The following is a 22,674-nucleotide window of genomic DNA, read 5'->3' as shown; positions in this document are numbered from 1 at the left end:
TTATTTAGAATGTTAGCATGTCACTATTGTTTTGGCATTCATCTCATATCTATTAAAATTAAGCAAATGTGACAGTTAACATTTTAATAAATTGAATTAACATTCCTTAATCAATAATGACTCGCCTTATTTACATACATAGCTCATCCCATCTAAGAAGTTCGTAACTAAAAAAAGTTTGTACGAAATAAGACTGTTCTTAACACAATAATAGTGAATTGCACTTAAGAACATTCTTAAGAACTTTTTTTTTTACGAATCTTTACAAAGTTTTATCTTAAGAATATGTCCGTGAATCCCGTCCATGACAATGAGTGCTGATATAGAGTACAACATACCTAGGACTTTTCAATCTGTGTATCACTCCACCTCAGCCAGGTGAATACTGTTAATTAACGTTACAGCAGACCGTGTATGTCTATACTGATCAAGCTGGTATCTCTGAATCACACAGCAAACTCTTATTTCACTGGTTGATGATAAAGTAAAACATACAGATAAATGTACATGATCAAAAAACAGCTGATCTGTGGTAACTTGTAGACGCAGAGTGCAGGAGAATGTTGGTGTTGCTTGGCAACAAAAGTCCAGAGTTGGTGGAGCAAAAAACTCTTGTTGATTATTACTTTTTACTACTATTTCCCACTTGTTTAACTGTCGTATAAAAGCAATATCACACTCTCATGTGGTAATGCTTACATTTCTTTGACGATCAGTCCAGGGTGTATCCCGCCTCTCACCCACTGACAGCTGGGATAGGGTCCAGCCCCCCCCCTGAACAGAATAAGCGGTATAGATAATGGAGGTAATGTCCTGCTATTCCACCGTTGTGCTGCCTAAAAACTGCCTAGACTGTATTAAGACTTATGATGCACTTTAGATTCTCTCTGAATGATACATGGAACCTTTTCAATAAAACAAAGACACAAACACTAAATGATGAGATGATTTTGAAACTAAAAACTCAAGCCTCTTTTTTGCTGCATCACGTCACAAATTTATTCAAGTCAAGTCAAAAATACATTTTTATAGATATTTTCTATCTGTCTGCTACATGAAATAATCACTATCATCAGGTGGATTATTTACATAAGTCACAAGGTCGTACACTGAGTAAGACAACAAAGGAACCCAAACAAAATGACCCTTTGTGCACAGAGAGAGAGAGGGCGATGTGTACTGTCTGGCCAGTGTACAGCATCTGAAAGGACCAGTGCTTGAAGCAAACAATCATGTTGTCGAGGCAGAGACAAATAAAAACTTGCCAGAAATCAACAGAGACTAGACAGTCACGAACAGTATTCCTGGTGTCATGAAAAACATCACTCAAGAGAGTTCAAATGGATTGAAACCTTAATGTAGATCAGCAAAAACGGCTCTTTAAAATAGGCGTTTCACACTGTTTTAAAACAGAACAGCCTGAATAACCCAAAGTGTTGGTGGTAAATCTTATGTTCATTTGAAGTAATCGTGTCCAGTAAAAAGGAATGATGTAGACAGAACACCAACATGTATTATATCCCTTCAGACTCAGGTAGACACTAATGTGGAAATCTGTATTAACACATTTTTACCCCTTTGTAGTTCAGATGATGGATCGGACATTACATTTGTGCCATAATGGCAAAAATAACAATTCTCTGTTCCTGTTTATCTTATATCATCTTTAAAGCATCTTTAAATTAAGGTCCAAAAGGTTTAAACCCCAGTGAATGAGAAGCTGGTAAAATACTGCATGCTGATAACAAGAGCAGTAACTGCTCCGAGTGTGGTTGAGCAAATTCTTATTTACAGTGACGGCCAGACATACGTGACTGGATCCTAAGGGTGTGTCCTCATGAGTGTTTTTCTCTGTGCGTGTCCTCACTGAGGCAGGGCTTTCAAGATGGCGTTCACCTCCTCAGCTACTGCCGTCAGTGCAAACTCAAACTGGTCCTGATCGGCATGTGAAAGAGAGATAGAGGAGCAAAGGAGAGGATTTGGGTTAGAAATAAGACAATTGGATTATGATGACAGTCAGCCTTTAAAGTAATAATCTCGAAGATTTTCATTTAAATAAATGTCTGTTAAGTCACTATCTATCAGCCGAATGAGGTAACACAATGGTGATTGAGCCTATGGCCCACTGATGAAAGCCTTTGCATTTGCAGTATAACTGCAAATTTCTGGTGCAACTTTCGTGGAAAAAAAGGGTAGGCGGAGCTAAGCGGCTGTTTGTCTGTCTCTGCAAGTGTTGTGAGTAAACAGTAATCTACTATGGCTGAACAAACAAAAGATCAATGACTACAGATACAACTTCAAAAATAAGTGAAAATACAAAGACAAAGAATGCTCAGATGAAGGCAAACAGTCTAAAACGGAAAGTGACCGTCAGCGAGGAAAATCAAGAGTTACAACCGGAGCCAACCGTGGACGTCACACATGCAGCACTGTCTGGATATCTGGGAAGTGTGCTCCTGCAATTACCGTTTATCACCATAGATGCCGCCAAAGACAACGAAACTGAGATGTTTGAGATTACTACTTTAAAATGCTCAAATATTGGATACACAGATACACACACACACACAGACACAGATCAATGTTACCTTGGAGCGGACCAAGCCAGGTCTCTGGTCTCTGATGTGCTCGAGTGAGGCTGCGATGTCAATCTCTTTCACTCCTAACAACAACAACAGGAACAATAAAAGCATTACTTCTACAGTTTGGGAGTAATCCTGCCACTATAGTACAGATAAGTAACTTTCACAATAAAACTCTCTTCTCAGATGCGTAAATAAAGACAAAAAACAAATGTGTTTAATTTCTTTATAATCTGTGAGACATTTACTCTGGATTCTAAGAAGTTTATCACTCATTCCTATATTTAAAAAATATATATATTTTAATTTAAAAATAATCTCTCTTCACAAGAGGATAGTTAAGAGCAATGTAGTCAAAAGCCCAGAATTCTGTAAAATATGTATTATTACTGGGTGCTTTGCAAACCCACAATAAGAACAAAAAAGGGTAACAAAGTCATCCTAACAACTAAAAAACATTTTTTATGCTAATCCTATAAAAGTATCTAAACTGTATTTCATGACACCTCCAACCAAGTTACTTTGTTGAAGAACATCCTGAAATAAAGTGTGGAATAATTATTCAAGTGTCACATAGGCAGAATTAAGTAACTACACACAGTGGACAGCCCCCTCTGCTGTCCACAACAGTTAGCACATCAGTGTACACACAGAGCCATGTACCCATGACGTGGGTGGAGTCAAATCTTAAAGGGGCCACCTAAGCTTAACATAATTCTAAAATGTTGATCTTTAAAATACCTTACTGCTACACTTGGATCATGTATGGACTTCATGACAGTATGTATTTACGTGTTAGCGACTCACCCTTGGCCATGCGGTTCAGCACCATGTCTATGAGGATGTACGTGCCGGTCCTGCCAGTGCCGTCACTGTGAGAGTGCAGATATAAAGGAGACTGTCAGTGCACAGTTTTTCGCTGTTTCCCATCTGCAATAGTTGATAATAGACGTATTGTTGTGTTTCACAGAAATCTTTTTTACCTGCAGTGAACAATGATCGGGCAGGAGCGACCTCTGTAGCATTTATTCACCTTCCTGAAAAGCAGGAACAAGGGGCAGCAGAGACAGAAAGGAGAACAAAGAACAGAGAAAAGGCTCCATTATAAATGATTTAGCACAAACTTTTTAATTCTAACTGACCTAGTTCACATATTTAAGGAATATACATGACTAACTTGTTGTCAGCAAGACATTAATAAATGCATATAAACAAATATTAATGTCTCTTATGCAGCATTGGGTACATGTTAGGAAATCAGAATGTGAAAAAATAGGGAGAATAAAGGATCAATGGACATTGACAAGGAATGGTCTGGACTTGAAGATGATAAAACTACTAAGTTCATGAAGGACAGTGAGATGTTACAGGAAAGAATAGGTGAAGAGGAAGCCACAGATTCACTGTCCCTCTTGCAGTAGCCAGTCACACCTGCCAATGCTCATTTTTGTGACTATGCAACTGGAGCCAGAGTACTAGCTGCAAACCACAAAAATGACACTGGGAGATGTTCAAATACAAACCTATCAACCTGCACACTGGGAGAGAGGGAGAGAGAGAGCTGAGATGATGGGTTGGGGATGAAATGAGCCACTGAAGGGTTTTAATGGATATAAAACACTGCAGAAGACAGGAAACAGAAAAAAAAAAGATGGACCTGTGAGTCACTGCAACATTACACACACCGCACATCCTCACCACCTGTTTGCTACATCTGGTGTTTGCTTATAAAAATGAGTGAGCCTTGTGGGAACTCGTCGGTGTGATTGCGTAGTTTCTTACCTGCGGAAGTCGAGCAGCGGTCTCGTGGAGGTGGGGATGCCGTCAGCCGGCCAGCTCAGTAGGTGGAACTGCGTCAAAGTTCTGGTCTCCTGCGTCTGAACGTTCTTCAGGTAGAAGCTACGCACCAGGAAGTCCTTACACCAGATATGTTCGGACACCAGGTTCACCTGATAAACACACGGTTTTGAATGTTTTTACAGGACATGCATCTTAAAAACTGCTACATGTGAAATAAAAGACAACAGGATATGAACCTCATAGATGTGGTAGAGTGACGAGCCCTCATCAGGCCAGTATCGCTCGCACTGTTTCTCTCCGTCTTCCACCAGAGCCGACATCATCACGATCACCGTGCAGCCGTTCTCCCACACCATCTGGAGGTTGAAGGGAACACACACACACATTGCAGTGATGCGTACACATGGATAGATCTTATTGGAGCATTAAAATAAATCTGTGACATCTGTAAGTACAAGAAAGGGAAAAAAGAAAGGAAAGATTGGACCAACCTGCCAAAAATCAGCCACAGTGTGAGGCAGTGGTCCCTGTGTGGCGATGTACGCTGGCTGACGAGGGTCATGATCAAACTATGGTATTACAAGAAGAGAGAGAGCAAAATGTTAGGGTTACAGGGACGTGGACTTCCGGGACGCCAAGTCTTCTGGTTTCCATTTGTAGTGCGCTTGTAGTCGCAGAGTAATATTGACCAATCACGTATCAGCAGGCTGCGGTGTATGCAGGAAAAACAGTCCGTGCAGAGCAAAAGCAGGCAGAACGTAATGTGCAGTAATGACATCCCGGCTCCCATCATCGGCTATCTGATGACGATTTAGCTTCTTATTAATCTCTATAAACAGATATCTGCATGCTAACTGCTAACAATCTAGATCTAAAATTAAACTTGAGATAAATCCCCTTACGCGGTATCATGACAGCCTTTCAGATTTCCCAACTTCCTCGAATGCATCAAAACAAAACCGTTTAACAAACGAGCATTTTAAAAGTAGTTTTAAAGAACTCTTACAATGATGCTGGCGTTGATGTAGTCCTGTTTATTGGGGTTTACTTCAGACTTCAGCTTCACTCGAGTGTGATCATCTGTAAAAGACAACAGGTTTCAAGAATGAGTCACTGAATTAATAAAAGACATCATAATACCCTCTTCTGTTGCTAATTCACTGCATAATATTCAGTATTAGTGTAGTTAAATGCTAGAAATTGTCGTGATGCTGTATGACCAATATGATATTTAGAGATGATATGATCCGACATAGTGATGCATCGATGTACTAACAGGGGAGGGATTCAGCGTGTCGGTTTTTGTCCATGTTGGTCGGGACTTGAGCCACAGCTACTGAACTGGGGTCAGCCTGGTATGAGCACAAAGCCTCCCACTCCTTCTGCAGGCGGTCCTTGTTACGCAGGTGATCCTCCATGTAAGCCTGACGGAGACATGACAAATAAAATGTAGGAGGTGCCAAACCAAAAATTCCATTCTGTCTCCGCTGACTGTGTTAACTCACCAGTATCATGTGACCAGTAGAGATGTCCATGTTAGACTGAGCAGGCTCTTCGCTCCAGGACGGGGTGGAGCTGTGGGTGGAGGACGGGCTGTGCTGGGGGCCATCGCTGAACTGGGAGGAGACGCTGCTGACGCGGGACGTGTCTGTGCCCCTGCGACCTCCAGCACCTGTGGGTATGGCAGACCCTGCAATGCTGCTACCCACACAGTCCTGGCGGCAGAGGGAGGATTTGGACGCCATGTGCTGCCGACATAGCTCCTGAGAGTAAGGAGAGAGAGAATGACTATAATATTGATTTATTGTAAATAATAAGATAAATAAATAAATGTATTGATTTATCTGAATCCTTCTATGTGCGTACCTGATAGTCAAAGTGTGTTTCTCCTCCTGCCTCTGGCCCCAGACCGAGCTTTCCATTAGCTACTTGCTGAGTGTAGTGCTTGAAACAAGCCACCGCCATGGCCAATACCAGCACGCCTCCTACGACTGCCATGGAAACGAGGGTGATGACAGTCCCGCTGGAGCCCTGGGAAACCCTGGTTACCTGAGGGAGACCCCGTGCATCCGTCCTCTGGGGAAAAAAAGACATCATAAAGAGTGATGAGCAAGATAGGAGCAGAAGAGAAGGAACACAAAGAAAACAGATTTCTACATCATGAGAGTGAGCAATCTCCATTAGTCGACAAGCTCAGCTCACTTTTAAGAGCAGTCAACTCAATCTGAGCCTCTCCGGGGAATCTGCGCTCACCACTGGAAGTTAAAGGTCACTTATTTCATTCTAACAACATATTTCTTTCTATCTAACAGTATGTGACAGCAAAGTGCGCTCAGTGAGAGGTTGATGTTGAGTTTAAAAGACAGAGGTCTGAGAAGTAAAGGTAGTACAATCCAGGAAGCCATTAGAAAGACAGCAGAGGCTGCACAGAGATCAGTGAACCTTGGTACATTACACACCACACGCCAACAGTGTGTCATTCCACCTCTTCTTCATCTTCTCACTACCTTTTTTAAAACAGTTTTCACTACACTGCTCAATACAAAAGGATTCAGCCTTACAGTCCTTACTGCCATTTTAAACCAAAGCAGGTGTACAATGCAGTTTTTCACTCGCACTCACATAGTCTGAATCACCACACTTTAGTCCATTTAAAATGACAGTCTGAAGGAAAATTGCAGTGACACTTATAAACTAAAGAATGACTGGCATTGAGAGAACAATTGATTTTTTTAACAGAAGTTTGATCTTTCAGCGGGCAAACAGAACCAACAAAAGAGCTGAACACAATAAATGTGTGATGTACGTGCCGGTCCTGCCAGTGGCGTCACTGTGAGAGTGCAGATATAAAGGAGACTGTCAGTGCACAGTTTTTCGTTGTTTCCCATTTGCAATAGTTGATAATAGACGTATTCTTGTGTTTCACAGAAATCTTTTTTACCTGCAGTGAACAATGATCACTCTTTTTCTTTTGTCTGTAAACTCACCATATGATGATTAGAAAAATTTAACATGCCATAGCATCAACAACTTTTATACAGTATGTGATCATCAGTTTGGAGAAAAACATAAAAACCATAAAGATTTTTAATCAGTTGTGCATGAAAGGAGCAGAAATTTCATATTTGATTACTTCTTCTCTTAATTTTTTAACTGAATTTATTGAATTAGGACAGTTAAACTATATCACATGAGAGAGAGTGATGATGTACTGAATATCATCACGGCTGTGATTCAACCGTAGGCACGAGGCCACAGTGATGTTGTACTGCTATTCAGTTGAGAACGACCTCAAGTGTGATATTGATTTTATACAACAGTACAAGCAAATAGAAGTAAAAAGGACCTACTAGTAACAACAGATTATTTTTCGCTCCACCGAATCAACTAGTTCCACAACTTAACTGAAGCTGGACTTTTGTTGCCAAGCAACCCAAACATTCTCTTCGATCTTGTTACTTTATCTATTATTATGTACATTTATCTGTATGTTTTAATTTATCATCAACCAGTAAAATAAGAGTTTGCTGTGTGATTCAGAGGTACCAGCTTGATCAGTGTGGACGTACACAGTCTGCAGTGATGTTAATTAACAGTATTCAGAACCCCTGGCTGAGGCGGTGTGATACACAGAGTGGAAAGTCCCTGTGATGTTGTACTCCATATCAGCACTCATGGAATGCCTCTTATCCAATAAGATTACTTGGTTGTAACGAACTGTTGCACATTAATCAACCTATCAGCAATACGTGCCAATGTAAATAAGCTAGAATTAGCACAATAGCTAAATTTCCTCTGTAGTCCTAAAGCAGGGAACTACAAAATCATAAAGTACATTTTACATTTAGAGGACACTTCACAGGACAGTCCACAAGAGAGCTCACAGAAAGGCTTGCAAACAGTTTTACATACGAAATTGACACATTTGTTACAAAAACATACAATAAGCTGGTTAAAATGCAAGATGAGCCTGAAGCCTCCGGGAATTGGCATTAGAGGAGGAAAAGGATATAATGCCTGAGTACATGACTGGTGTGTTTTTATTCAATGAGTTTTTTTTAAAGGTAGTAAAATAGTGTTCACAGTCCCTGATATGTGCGGGTAACTCATCCAGGAATGAGTGCCTCTAACAGACACCACCATTGGACTAAGTTTAGTTCTACGCCTCGGTACATTACAGTCCCCCCTACGTGCTCTGGTATTTATCATGTTATTGTGTTTTTCTGGATTAAATAATTTAATGGTGCACATTTAATTCTTAAAAAACAAGACAAACATCCGTGGAAGTTTGCTAACAATCAATTTATGCTTGACATTTTCTCTTTATTTGTTTTCCTTTTTTGCTCACTGTTAGTTTGTTGGCCCTGTTTTACTCCATTTAATGTACATTTATCACTCAGTATCACACTTTTATCTATTAAATACACAATTTGAGATGCAGGTGATGATTCTGAGGCCCTGAATCAGCCCGAATAATGAGGTTCATGACACTTGTGACTGTTGCCATAGCACCTGCGATCTGGGAGCCACAGTAAGGGGGGGAAGGTAGAGGAGATAAAGCACCATGGCAACAAGTGAAATACTGGTTGTTAGGAGATGTCGTCTCGCTGATTTGTTCTGGCTACTTGGCCCTAGGTGGCACATACACACAGAGACACAATATCACAGCACAAAGTGAGGTGGTGGGTGAAAACAAGCTGTAAAGGTTAGATGGATTTGAAAGATATTTGTCTTACAAAAAGTTGAGCTAATGTGTGCTTTGTATCTGAACCTTTTCACCTGATTAAACAAACAGGTTTGGATCAGGTGGATCCATTAGAATAAAGAATAAAAAGCAGTTAATATATATCTGTTGCCTCTTGGGGTTACAAGTTATCACGTACCTCTCCTACACCAGTCTGTACTATCTTCAGGCCTGTCTCCGACTCCAGGAAGTTCTTCTCAGATACTGTTTGGGATGAAAAAATAAATATTTTTATGACAGGATGAGAGAAAAAAAAGCAAGTTTGGTGCAGTAGTATTTGAGGGAAATAAAGCGAGATTGACAGCACTACGGCAGGTAGGCGTTAGTGTGTCTTACCAGCTTTTGCAGCCACCTCTGCAGCCGTCATGTTGTGCTCATTCTGGCGGATACGGAAAGTCAGTGCATGGCCCACCACACTGGAAACATAAAGTCACAGTGACACATATGGTGATCGCTTCAAAACTGTGAACATTTTTCTTATTGTCTGGAGTAAAAGTGTGAATTTCACATCTTCTTGAGCCACAAAAAATGTTGGTGTTACCTGATGTTGATGAAGCTGCTGGTCGTCAGGTGTATCTTATCAGCCAGGAGCTCCAACAGCTTCACTCCATCATATAAACTGAGAGGACTACAAAAGAAAAACATCATTATCACACTTGCAAACATGTTTAATAATTCCTAATCTCTACTAGAATATAACACAGCATCTAGTGACTAATTCATGTGTTAAACTGACCTCTGGTTGGTGACAATGTACCCATACTCCTCTTTGCCTCCTGTCCCCTCCACCAGCGGCGGCCCATGCTCCTTTGAGGCTGGCGCAGCTTCAACAGGAGCGGCCTGCGGGGGCTGGGAGGCAGCAGGGGGGAGGCTGGCACTCTTGGCTGGAGGTGTAGCTGGGACTGAGAGCGAGGCGTGGGCAGGAGGGGCGACAGGGGGACCGGGGACGAGGGCAGGCTTCTCCTGCTTATTGGACACACCGTCTGTCTTTAACATCTGCATCTACGGGGGAACGATAGGAGACGTTCAAGTGACAAGAAGTGTGTGAAAAGTGTAGGGAACACTGCTGCTAATGGATGCTGACATACCTCCTTGAGGGTGATGAGTTCTTTTTCAATTGGATCTGTAGGAAAGACAGACAAAGTTATGTGAACAGGAGACTCTGTAGTTCTACTTAGTTTTCAATGTGAAGATAAATATGCCCCTTAGATAATAAGTGACTTTGGGTTTGTTTTTTTTTACTTATAGATTAAACAGAACATGAGTACTAAATGAACCACTGTACCTGTTTTGTCCTGGGCCTGCAGCAGCTGCAGAATAAGGGCTAGCTTGTAGAGCTGCTCTTGGCTGAGCTCTCTCGGGTCGACTCCATACCTCTGCAGGACCCCTGACATCCTCTGGAGGAGGCCATCTAACACAGGGTAGCAGAGTTAGCATTATCTTAGCACGGTCCACATATGCACACTTTGTATGTAAACGCAAAGAATAAATCTGCTGAATTTGTATCAATTCAATAAATTAAGCTTAAGTAGATTTCTGTTCCTTTTCCTCACCAGTGTTTCCAGACTGGGGGCTTATGTCCTGGGGAATTTTCTTATTCTGCATAGTTTGTTGTCTGCCAGCAGTACCAAGTCTCTCCTCTATGGTGTAGTCTTCCACATAGTCTACTGGTATCTCCAGTTCCAGTTCCTCATAATAAGGCAGACCTGTTCATAGCAATATAAATACCAATGGTAAACAAAATAGTTTTCAACCAAATGACCAAATAAAGCCTGTCTTCATCTGTGTTATCTTATATTCAGTAGTTTATTGTTTTCATTTTCCCTGCATCCGAAATAGCTTTTTTCTTGTGTCTTTTATTTTGAAAATCCAAATTACCTGCAGGTGCCATGGAAGCAGGCCCTCGATGACGATAGGACGGCTGTGGAGACGCTAGGTAGAGAGACAAGGCTTCCTGTAGCAGCTGCCTGTCCCGCTCTCGCTCTCTCTGATTGGCCTGGGACCTTGAGGAGGGGCGGGCATAACCTCCTCCTGCCCCAATGAGTGATCTCTCTATGTCATCTTGGTACCTGTGCTGAAATAAGGAGAGAAAATACAGTCATTGAAGACTGTGTGACATGTAAGATTATATTTGAATAACATTTTATATTTATACTGGTTTTTAATAAATTATGTACGTGTGAGTGTGTGTGTGTGTGTACCTGGTGGTACGTGTATGGGTCCATGGAGGCCGTCTGCATGCGTAGTGGGTTCTGAGGAGGCTCAACAATCATGTAATCCAAATAGTTGCCACCATTGGGAGCGGACCCTGACTTAGAGCTGTGGTGTTGAGGGATGTGCTGTTTGGACCTGGCAACCCAGACAGAAACAAAGAGAGGATTGGGATGGATGCAGAGAGGTTAAAAAGGAGGGAAGGATAAAGGAACAAAGGATTATGAATGGTGACTCAGGGTGAAATGAATGGATGGATCTGATTCCTTCTTTCGACTCATTCGTTTTGTGTGAAATGTCATCACTGAAACCGAAGAGTACTTACTGAGATGAATGAGAGGAGGAGGAGGAAGAGGCGTTTGGCTTAAAGGGTTGGGTGGTATGAGGGACTCTCTTCAGCTCCTTTGATAAAATATACTGGGTGATGTCATCTTGCCAGGAAAGGCCTACACACACACACACACACGCCCACACACACACACACACAAGGACAAAAAGCAATTAAAAACCACCACAGAAGCTTAGAGTGAGAGTGCAAGACAGAGGTGTGTGTGAACAAAAGAAGCTAGAGATACTCTGAAATCAATACTGATTCTTATGCAGCAGGAGTCATGTTAAAGTGCTTCTGTTAAAGCTTAAATGGGTTTTTGCCTTATTAATGAATTGTCCAGCAGTTCACCATGGTTACTATAATAGTTCTGAACAAATTGACGTCACTATAACTATAAAGATGCTATTTTTTAGCCATGCTAATGGAACGTCTGAATAAAAATGTCTTGGCCGTTTCACCACTATTGTCTAGACCCAAACTTTGCATAAACTAATGGAGGGATTGTCTTGACATTTTTTGTACAGACATTCATGGTCCCCAGAAGATCATGGAACCACAATCTGGACCAAACTTCAATTTGTTCAATACTTTGGTATATAACAGCTTCAGAACTGACCACTTTCTCATCACCTCAAGTGTACTTTGTGTTTAGGCTAGTTAATAAATGTTAGCATGCTAGCAAACATTTTCCAACTAGCTAGCATGTTAGCTTTGTCATTTTATACCATAAACTGTATAAAAAGATGGACGACAAGACAGCTACCTAAAAGGGAAGCCAAAGCATATCGCCCCCTGCTGACTGGCTGCAGTATAGGTCATAAAGCCCGCCTCCTCCATGTTAACAGATGGGACATGAGTCAAACTATAAAATCAAAATACACGCCAAAATGCAGACACTTTACTATTTTCTAAGAGATTTTGGAAAAAAATTAATAAATACAAGCCAGGTTTCTGTCATCATAGTTAGTTCTTATCATGCTGATTTACATCCGAGTGTTCATTTTTCTGTCAAGTTTAGTTTTAATTATTTTTCTGATGCTATGAAAAGAATGACTGACAGCTCTGTTGACAAATACGGCTCCTGCAGTCGATCTGTTCTGGATTAGCAGAGTGGAGGAGGATCGGCGAGAGAAAACGTAACTAAAACAATCACTACAGTCACTGAAGTTTCCATATCTGTGAACGTCTGCTTCAGACCAACACAAGACGCTGTTCTGCTGTTAAATACAGCAACGTTCGAAATCCTTGCTGTTTGGTAAACGGAAGTGGCTACAGCGGAGGAGCCACCGATCCCTACTGTGCAACAATGACATCACTATCACAAGATGGCAGTGCCTGTCAAGGGGGCTATTTTGGCATCAATTCCGTACAATGAGAGCAGATGGAGACGTGTTGTCCATCTATTTATACAGTCACTATATCTAAATATTTTTTTGAGCATATTCGCACACAGACATTAGCATTTAGCTTTGTAAATTAATGCTGGTGATGATTTCCTTATATTGTCTCACCTTGTAGCATGAGCTGTTTGAGCACTTCCTGCATCCTCTTCAGAACAGGAACGGACACCTGATACTGGACCTGGTCCTGCTTCGAGCTACGACACTGACCAAAGAGTCCGTCTAAAATAAACACACAAAGACAATGCCAAGTTAGTCTCCAAAGCTTTTAAAAGTGACTCCTTTTACAAAGTCCAGCTCAGTTTAGTAGGAAAGCTGTTAATATTAAAATGAACGAAGGCTGAATTCCATTTAGCTGCGTCAGTTTCAGGGTCCTGGAATTGTGAATGACTCACCGACACACTGTCATAGCTTATTGGGACGACTGAATTTAATAAAGCCATTGTTAGTGCTTGTAGTAATATCTGTGCGTCTCCTACTATGACAAAAAGAGAGATAAAATAACAATGCACCAGTTTTTTTGGTCGTATTAATTTCACCACAAACATTTCTATTAGGTTGCCCTTGATGTACAGTGCAGTGCTTTGTGTTAGCCGTAATTCTTATGTTAGCCCACACCACAGTGGCCCACAGCAGTGAGTCATAGTTCTGAAGTACAGCCCACACACTGACACACTTTGACTGCTTGTCATATTCCCTTTGACGAAGTTCTGCCACCGTCAGCGCGTGTGCTTTAGAAAAAAGTTCCTTTGAAGCAGCTGATAACCTGGAGGCAGCCTCATGGCAACAGAAACTATATTAGCATTTAATCAATATTATTTTGTATGAACTGTTCCCAAACCATCTGCAGTACATGAAGAGAAATTACAACTTGCAGACATTATGTCAACCTGAGCCCACGCAATTTCATGCATCGACTCACCTGCTAGAAACAAGCTGATGCATCATTTTACGCTTCATGAATGTATGCAAGTGTTCTTTTAAATCATAAATTTAAATTATTAGAATTGAATACATAGTTTGAACAAAAAACACAATTAAAACAGGCTAAAACCAGGGGATCAAGCTGAGGAAAGAGGCTATGCACCGGTGTGTGTTAAACAAGTGAGTTTGATACTTAAAGGCTGACATTACTGACTAACTGTATTGCAGAGCTTTTATTGTGGCTCATCGACAAGACAAAGATATTTCAAAAGAAAGCGATTGTCAGACGGATGTCATGGCGATGTGTTTGGAATGAAGATAAAGCAGAGCAGACTTTGCATTATCCGGCGCACTGATGAGTCATCACAGACTTTCTCTACACCAGCTAAAACTGGTGAAACTGTGCATCATTATAGTGAAGCGATTAGAGAGGATTAATGTGCAGCCACAAATGCTATAGGGAGCAGTGAAGCTTGTTTTTTACCACTTTATTTATTGAAGCGTGACATGTTTGCCTTCATATTTGTTTTGCAGAGTTACTCCTGCTTTTAAATGTTAGTGTTGTTTAAGTTGATCCTTAGCCTGATAAGAGATGCATATCATTAACTACAGATGCAGATGCAAGCTTGTGCAGCTTTCCTTCACTGACACACACAGAAGATACACCCAAGTCAGTGAAACCCTGAATCAAATTACAAAAGACTGATACTGATGATGTGATACGACATGGGATATTGTATCCTGGCAATGGTTTGTACTGCTAGAGTAGACATACAGTAGCTCTTATTCCTGGTGGAGAACTGATGACAGAGAGAAGAGGGACACGGAGGGATGCAGGAGGAACGGAAGATGAATGGAGAAGAGGCGGCAAACTGCACGGCTTGATTGGATTGGGACTATTTCTGGAGCTCGGGTTATTTCTGTGGATATCATTTTTGTGCAGGGAATATATGCCGTTGAACAATGTAAAAGATGTTTGGCTAAAATTACACAAATTAAAAATTGACGAGTGATGACAAGCAAGAGCACTATGTTTTACAGTAGGTGAAATTTGTGCCAGCCCTGGGTGGAAAAGGGCTGGGTGTTTAAAGCATGAATAAACAGTATTTAGGAGGGTTTGTTGTTGTTTTCAAATTGTAGAGCCTTAATGGCAAAGTCCAGAGATGGTACAGAGTTTATAGCACAGGAAATTATTTTAATCTAGGCCAAACATTGTACAACACCCTTGTTGACTGTCCAGAAGCCTGTTGTAAATCCACCTGTTTTCCACAAGGTCAGCACCTCCAAGAGCAGCTGGTTGACAAGGTCAGGGCGCTACGCCTGTAAACAGAGACCTTAGGGGACAGTGTAAAGTATGATCTTGCTTTGTTTAACAGAGGACTCACTCTAAGAAAGAGTTCAGGCTTACAGGAGAGATCCCTACAACTACAACATCATAAACGCAACCATGATCCATGCATAAATATTGCTCTTCGCACTTGCAATATGTTGCATAGTTGTTGCTGGAGAAGGACAAGAGAAGGAGCAAACATTAACACTAACAACAAAAACCTCCACTTCTCAGTTTCTCTGGGTAAAAAACTCCTTATCTGCCTGGCACACAACCAAGTCAATAAGAGCCGGCACACACACAACTGCTGAGAGCACCTAAAAGATGCTGTGTGTTCCATATAGCCCACTATGGCACACAAGATGCAATCAATCTTGTGTATCACTGGTGGCAGGCAGCAGGCCTGCAGACAGAAAAGAACTTTAACTACAAGAAAAACCTTCGAGTGTGGGGATTTGCTGCAGGGACAGAGGCTGTGCTGTGCAGCGAGGCGACATCAATAGACATCAAAGGCTGGTTGTGCGCCTTACGGGAACATTACAAGAATCTATGCAGTAAGCTGGGATCTCTGTCATTAGTGTTGTAGGGGCGGACTTAACACAATGCTTTCAGATTCAGATTATTTTGTTCAGTTCAATTCAGGATTCATAGTTAATGATTATATAGTGCTGTATTTTCTATGCTAAAGTAAAAGCATTCCTTCTGCTTTTGACTATACAAAAACAATCAATCTATATCATTCTACACAATCTACAAAAAACGACAAAACTGCTTAGTATTTATTTTATTAAAACAGAAACTGTAGTACAAAGTAGGATTAATTCCTCTAATAATAGAGAAAAAGACATTAAAACAGGAAACTGGAGAGGAAAGCATTTCTGCTTCTGTTATAGGTTTTAAAATATTTTTATAAATTAGAATATTTCATGACAAATTTGATTTCTAGGATGTAAAATGTGTCATACAATAAGTACAATCATTAATTTACAATCAGTTTACAGTAGGGATACACAATATTATTGCTACGTTATCGGTATCTGCAGATAATGGCTTGAAAAATGACATATTGGCATCGGCAGATATGTCATTTTTCTGCTGATATTTTCTGCGGACAAAACAATGCTTTAAAAAAGCCTAAATGCTCAATGACTCCCTAAAAAAGTTTGACGTGCTACGACATTAACTCGGCGCGAGTGTGCTTAAACCTGAGTTTAAGTAGTTTTTTTATATTGCCCAGTGAATGTGTACATTTTAAAAAGCACTGTATGTTATTTCTGCATCTGCTACAATAAGGGGAGACTTGATGTTCTCTGCAATTAGGTGGAAAGAAACATGTGCCTAATATATTGGTATGGAAATCGCCAATCTGCAAAATGGGTTGGAAAATATCGGCATAAAATCCAATATCGTGCTTCCCTAGTTTACAGTAATGCATTGCACAGTGAGATGCTTAGTTCGAGTGGAGAATACTGAACACAGACAGAAGGTACAAATCATTTGTATAAGATGAGTATAAGATAAGTTTAAGTCAATTAAGACCTAAAACAGTCTGAAAGTTTTCTATTGATTTCACTGTTACTCCTCATTGTCTCCTTCTGCCAAACACCTCTGTGACCTCTTCATGTTCAGTCAACACAGTGGCTGCTTCTCCTTTATGTGTGTGTCACTGGGAGACCTGCGTGTGTCTGTGGAAACTGCAACGGCTACACTGTCTGTATTTTACACAACAAGCCAATTAGTATTTGCTGGGGTCTTCAAAACATGCAGATTGTTTCCAGCTTATTTTGCATTGAAGAGACGCAGCCAATCAGACTTCTCATCAAATATCTTTCTCCCTTGTTTCCACCTCAGCTGTGCATGAATACAGCCCTGTGGCTGCTGCACGCTGATCCATTCTGTGTTCTGTCCAATGGCTGCGTGTGTGCGTAAGTGCAATTTCCACAGACAAGTGCGTAAGTGTGTGTCAGTGACTCATCGCTGTATTAGCACAACAACTGTGGGGGTGTCGACCTCACCATGATGTCAGTGTTACCATGGAGACTGCAGAGCGGGGGAGGGGCTTAGATAAAGACGGAGAAAGGGAGAGCAGCAGGTGACGGGAGAGAGAGCAGACACACAGGGCGGAGAGGGGAAAAAAACCTTGACGTGTGTTTGTGTATTTTTATACACATTGTTTGTGGCAGCATATGTGTGTTTCATTGTGTGTGTTGGTGTGTGTGTTTACAGCTGCATGGTTAATCATCCAATATACTGCAGAGACAGGAAAGGATACAGCAAGTAGTCCCTCTTAAAAGTTTATGTGCAAGAGAGACAATATGTTTGCTTGTGTGCTTTTACTCACCATCTGAGCAGAACTGATCCCTCGTGCACAGCTTTCTCTCAAACAGGCAACCTGAGGCAGAAAGACAGAAGGCCAACAGGTACTCAGTGTAAAGTGTCATTTCCATGGTTACGAGTGCTTTAATTCGCATTTGAAGGACTTGAAATGAGAACACAACAAAGTGAGCCTAACCCTGAATTACTCATTGTAATTAGCTTTAAATGTTCTGCTCAGAAACACAGAAGCCTTTTATAGTGAAATGCAGCCATTGTTAGAGCCCAACTTGACTGCAATTATCTTTTATGAGACTGTTATATAATTGCTCAAAGACGTTCTAACAGTCTCTTTAGCTCAAGTGGCGTCAGTCATCAGCCTTGAAACACAAACGTAATGATTTTTTTGCCCTACTGCATGTAGAGTGTAAAGCAGTTATTTTTTGGATTGTTGAAGTGTTGTTGGTATTTTTTATCATTCCTTTGCATGTCATGTTCATCTGTTTCACTCCTTTTTATTTTGGGGTGGTGAGTAAGGCCTTGGGGGTTTCGGCATTGTGGGAAGGAGCAGGTGGTAGGCGATAGATAGAAACGGATCAAGGGCAGAATATTGCAGGGATCATTCTGTCAGCCTTTCTCTCTTACGTCAGAGCTCATGTCACTTTTTACCCTGTATTCCCAGAGGTTTGCAGACAAAACAAGTGAATAAATGGCATGAAATCCATTTGTGCATGTGAGGATATGACTTATATAACCCAAATTATTATAAAAGCATAAGACGGCAGGTGTGCAGCTGGTTTGCAGAATGTTTACCGGAACATTGGATAGAGGCTTTGATAGAGAAGATTGACATCTATTTCCTCTGCCTTTAAATGAAGTGACGCAGATCCAAACAGTGGTTTCAGTGACTCACATCTACTCTAAGAAACACTTTTCATACGCATTCTTGGATGCCTTTTAAAACGTTGAAACCTGAGACTTATGAGGACAAGAAATAATTTCCTGTTTTACACTTCTTTTGAAATAATTTAGACTGAATCGTTCTCTGAGTCTTGCAGGCAAGCATTTGTTCAGGTGCAATCTGTGACTCTGCTTCATGTCGAGCTGAAAAAAACTCATTGATATAATAGCATTAGGAAACAGCCAAGAGGTATCTGTGACATACAGGGGCTTGAAGAGGCACTGACACAATCTTGACAAGACAATGTGTGTAAATGTCAATCCTAGTCATCAAACACTGATTGGATGTCCAGGACATGTGGTAGTGTCGGGCCATCAAGCAACATGGAGCTAAAACAAAGAGACAAATAGATTCTTTTAAATGATTTTTATTTAACATGGGAACATTTTTTTTTACTGGTAAAGTAAAATAGCTCAAGGTTCCAGTGAATCTCAGACCTTTTGTAAGCTAATTAACGGGAAACCTGTGTTTGTCATAGCAACAGGACATCCGGGGAAACGGCTTGGTTGCAGAGATGTCAGCTTTAACATGTGAGAGAGAACGACAGTCCGACATATGGATGGATGGCTGCTCAAATAAATAGATGGATGGATGCTTGTGTGAAGAGATGGAAGCAAAGAGATGTTAATGGATGAATGGACAAAGGGAGGAAACAGTGGTGTCTCTCCATGGTGCTGAAATCTGCAGCACTTGCAGAATGGCATCACATTGAGCAGCTTATTGTTTGTAATTATACGTTTTTTTTCTAATATTATTATAAAGGTTTTCTTCAAACTGTGTAGAAAACACAATATTTGACCTGCATTTTATGTTTCTTGTTCTTGTTTTTATAGATATTTCAAAATAAAGGTTCACATAAAGATGTCTAAAATAAACCGTATTAACTGTTTCTCAGCTGCTTTATGCATCACATTTTAGTAATTGTACTTAAATTATAACACTTAAATTATGGAGTATATGAAATATGCCTTAGGTGATTCAAATGATTAAATATAAACAGTGTGGAGGGGAAAAGATGGGGGTGGAAACCCTTCTGTTTGAACTAAATCCTGTGCAGTTGTTTTTGTCGGAGAAAACCGGAGGCAGACTCTAGCATTTGGCTTTTCTCCATCTCAGTCTGAATTACTCACTGAATGCTCTACATACTTTACAAACCTCCTCCTACACATGTCAGACGTTTATATATATTTTTTTTTTCTGGAAAAAAAAAGCCTTAGGGAAAAAAAACAACAACCAATCTTTGGCAAGAAGTCTGAAAGGATGTAGGATGTAACAATACACTTGTTGAATCGTTGTATTGATTTCTAATTATGCCCGCTCAATGCTTCAATCTAAGACAGGAAAAGTAATTAAAACTCTCTTTCTTTAGCAACAGTCAATAGGAAAAAAACTAGCTGAAGCCACTGCCATTTTTAATAATATTAACATTAAACAGCAAATGTCACGGCATTTCTGCTGCTGATGAGAGCTCGACACTGATCAGGCATCAGTTGATGTATTTTTAAAAAAAAGGCGACAAATATTCGACATAACTTTATTCTTTTTAATTTAATATAGAAAACATGCAAGCTAAAGGTAATATTTGCTTCTCTGTGTATTGGAAGCAGTCTACAATGCTTTCTACCGTACCAAATACAGTGAAACAGGAGTGTGAACATACTATCTAATGTCTATACATAATTCTGCTGTCTTTTCTTCTTTTGCTGTGTAGGAAAATTTAAAAGGCTCTGTAGTTTTTATCTGCCTTATCATTCTGCATCTTCCATCTCTTCTCCGGCTCAGTTGCATCTCATCCCCCTTTCTATTTACCCACAGTCCATCTCTATAAATCAAATAATTATTTTGAAAGAATGACACACAACATAGATATATTTATCTCTAAATTTAATCAGCCTCATGATGGCGATGCCTCATGGATAAAGTATCCGGGTGAGATCAGTAAGTCATTAGTTGGATACATCATGTACCTGAGGGAATATAAGGCATACAGGAATAGAACCGTGACTTCTCATCAGCACCGTGTCATCATCATCTTACCGTATTTCTCTGACATCCCAGATTGGCACAGCACGGTAAATAGGAGCAGGACTCGCCATGGTTTAAGGTGGATCATGATCCCAGTGAAGCCTCTCAGCAGAGGAGATGCAGTGAGACAGATGCTTTGCTTTGGTCCTTTTTTCCCTCCTTTAAATCCCCATAGTGTTCTTAAAACGAGCCGCAGCCTGTGTCTTCAGCTCACATTGCACCACAGCAGGCAATGTGACGGAAAAACAGAAATAAATGGTTGAAAAAAAACTAATTCCTCATTCACAGAGAGCAGGCGGGGCGTGGGGATGGAGAGGAGGAGGATGAAGAGGGTTGAGCTGTGATAACGTAACGTAGTATCGACCCACGACAGCAGATCTGCAGGAAATAACGTACAGGCAGTCAGAGGAGTGGACCTGCTGTGACGTCATTACGGTTTTCAAACACAGAGGGAGATGAGCGAGTTAAACCGTGAAGTTTTAGATTCACGAATCCACAAACGTCATGAATGTATTATTTATAAACGTGCGAGCATGCACACAAAACGTGACAGATGCAACGTTTCTGTCCTATCAGGCAGCTTGCAGGTGTGCACGGGTATGCTAATCCAGTCTCCGCTTTTAAGCTAATGTTTGCAGTTTTTATGCCTATTGCAACACAGGTTTCGAGCAATTTCACGTTTGCCTTTCCCATATCTGATATGAACACCGGTAACTTGGTAGCCTATTTGTTTAATTACTGTTTTCCCCAAATTAGAGTAAAGGCAGGAAACAAGGAAGAAAGGGAGGCTAGGAGGATTGGACCACGAGAAATCTCAAAGGCCCTACACGTGCACACGTGGTGCACACACAATCTGTGTCTGAATTTACCTCAGCGCAGGTAAAACCACAATGCACACACATTTTGACCAACAAAATTGGTAATGTCATTGTATTGCCAATATGTACCAAATCTTGAAGAGAGTGCTGATTAAAGGTGGAATAATGTATCATTGATCTTAATTGATAAATTCGGATTACAATAAAACCAAATAAAGCGGATAGATAGATAGATAGATAGATAGATAGGGGAAGTATTCTCACAGCAGTTGTGCTCTAGCTCCCTCTTGTGTCTATCAAATGCAACTGCTATTTCAGAAGGAAAGGCATGTCCTCTATTTTTTCTAGTTTTGTATAATTGGAATGTTTTGTCGTGTTTTTGCAAACCACACTACCTACCACACCTTATTTTTCAGGACAATATAATAATAATACTAATAATGGAAAGCTGCATTTAATGTTTAATGCTTTGTTTTGTTATATGTCAAAACCCTGTGTCCTTCCCCTTTATTGTTTTATAAGACTATGGCGCTTCTTCCTGACCACATATATAATTCACCCCATCCTACACAAAAGTAGAAACATTTCTTCTTATTTTAGTCAGTCTAAGAAACTGCTCTACATTTTTTAATAATAATAATAAATAAATAAATAAAAATAAAAAAATTGAAAGAAAACCTATACTACACTTCAGTTCTTATTTAAGCAAACTAACAGATGTTAAGCTTGCTCAGTGGTGTTGCAGATTCTTGGCTTTGGCCCTGCTTTTCACACGCTGATCTTATCCTTGGCATATATGCAGCCTCCAGTGACATCATTTTGGCTTCTAACACTTTACTGAATATTGAGTTTCAACAAAACATTACTAATTGTTGACAGAAGGGACAGAAGGCTGGAGCAGCTAGATAAAACAGGAAGTAGCCTTTATTTGGTATGACTCATGAGTTACATGATTTGATTTGATGTCCGCTGGTCTCTATTTCAGGCACATTGTGTTGTCGCCGCCTTTTGATATCGCATCTCTCCAAAGATAAACTTAAAATAGATCTGGAACAAATTTGCTTGTAAAAGACCCTTATGAAGTTGCTCTGGGTTCAGTGTTACACAGTTGCATGCAATCACCAATGTACCAACACAAATACTGCACACACAGGGAGACTATGTCAATCTCTCTTTCTCTCCCTCTCCTTCAGTGCTTTTATCCCTTCGTCCTCGTGTCACTCTCGTGTGACAGC

The 22,674-nt window shown here is 40.5% G+C and overlaps 1 protein-coding gene across 1 annotated transcript; it reads right to left on the bottom strand.

Annotated features, from left to right (window-relative positions):
- Positions 1-25: 25 nt before the first annotated feature.
- Positions 26-20,875, bottom strand: ptprna (protein tyrosine phosphatase receptor type Na). Its single transcript, XM_069663636.1, has 24 exons — positions 20,634-20,875; positions 17,664-17,714; positions 13,180-13,290; positions 11,663-11,783; positions 11,328-11,475; positions 11,005-11,200; positions 10,680-10,832; positions 10,412-10,537; positions 10,215-10,249; positions 9,863-10,128; positions 9,668-9,754; positions 9,463-9,542; positions 9,266-9,330; positions 6,249-6,458; positions 5,888-6,145; positions 5,659-5,806; positions 5,389-5,462; positions 4,874-4,951; positions 4,619-4,738; positions 4,365-4,531; positions 3,566-3,619; positions 3,390-3,454; positions 2,589-2,662; positions 26-1,935 (listed from the first exon to the last, which is right to left on the bottom strand). The coding sequence occupies exons 1-24, from the start codon at positions 20,707-20,709 to the stop codon at positions 1,864-1,866; spliced, it is 2,835 nt and encodes a 944-aa protein (XP_069519737.1). The 5' UTR covers positions 20,710-20,875; the 3' UTR covers positions 26-1,863.
- Between the last annotated feature and the right edge of the window lie 1,799 nt (positions 20,876-22,674).

Source organism: Semicossyphus pulcher, unplaced genomic scaffold, assembly GCF_022749685.1.
Source record: "Semicossyphus pulcher isolate SPU_LCO1_2020_fin unplaced genomic scaffold, fSemPul1.0.p SCAF_15, whole genome shotgun sequence".
Lineage (NCBI taxonomy): Eukaryota > Metazoa > Chordata > Actinopteri > Labriformes > Labridae > Semicossyphus > Semicossyphus pulcher.
This window is presented reverse-complemented; position numbering and strand designations above follow the sequence as displayed.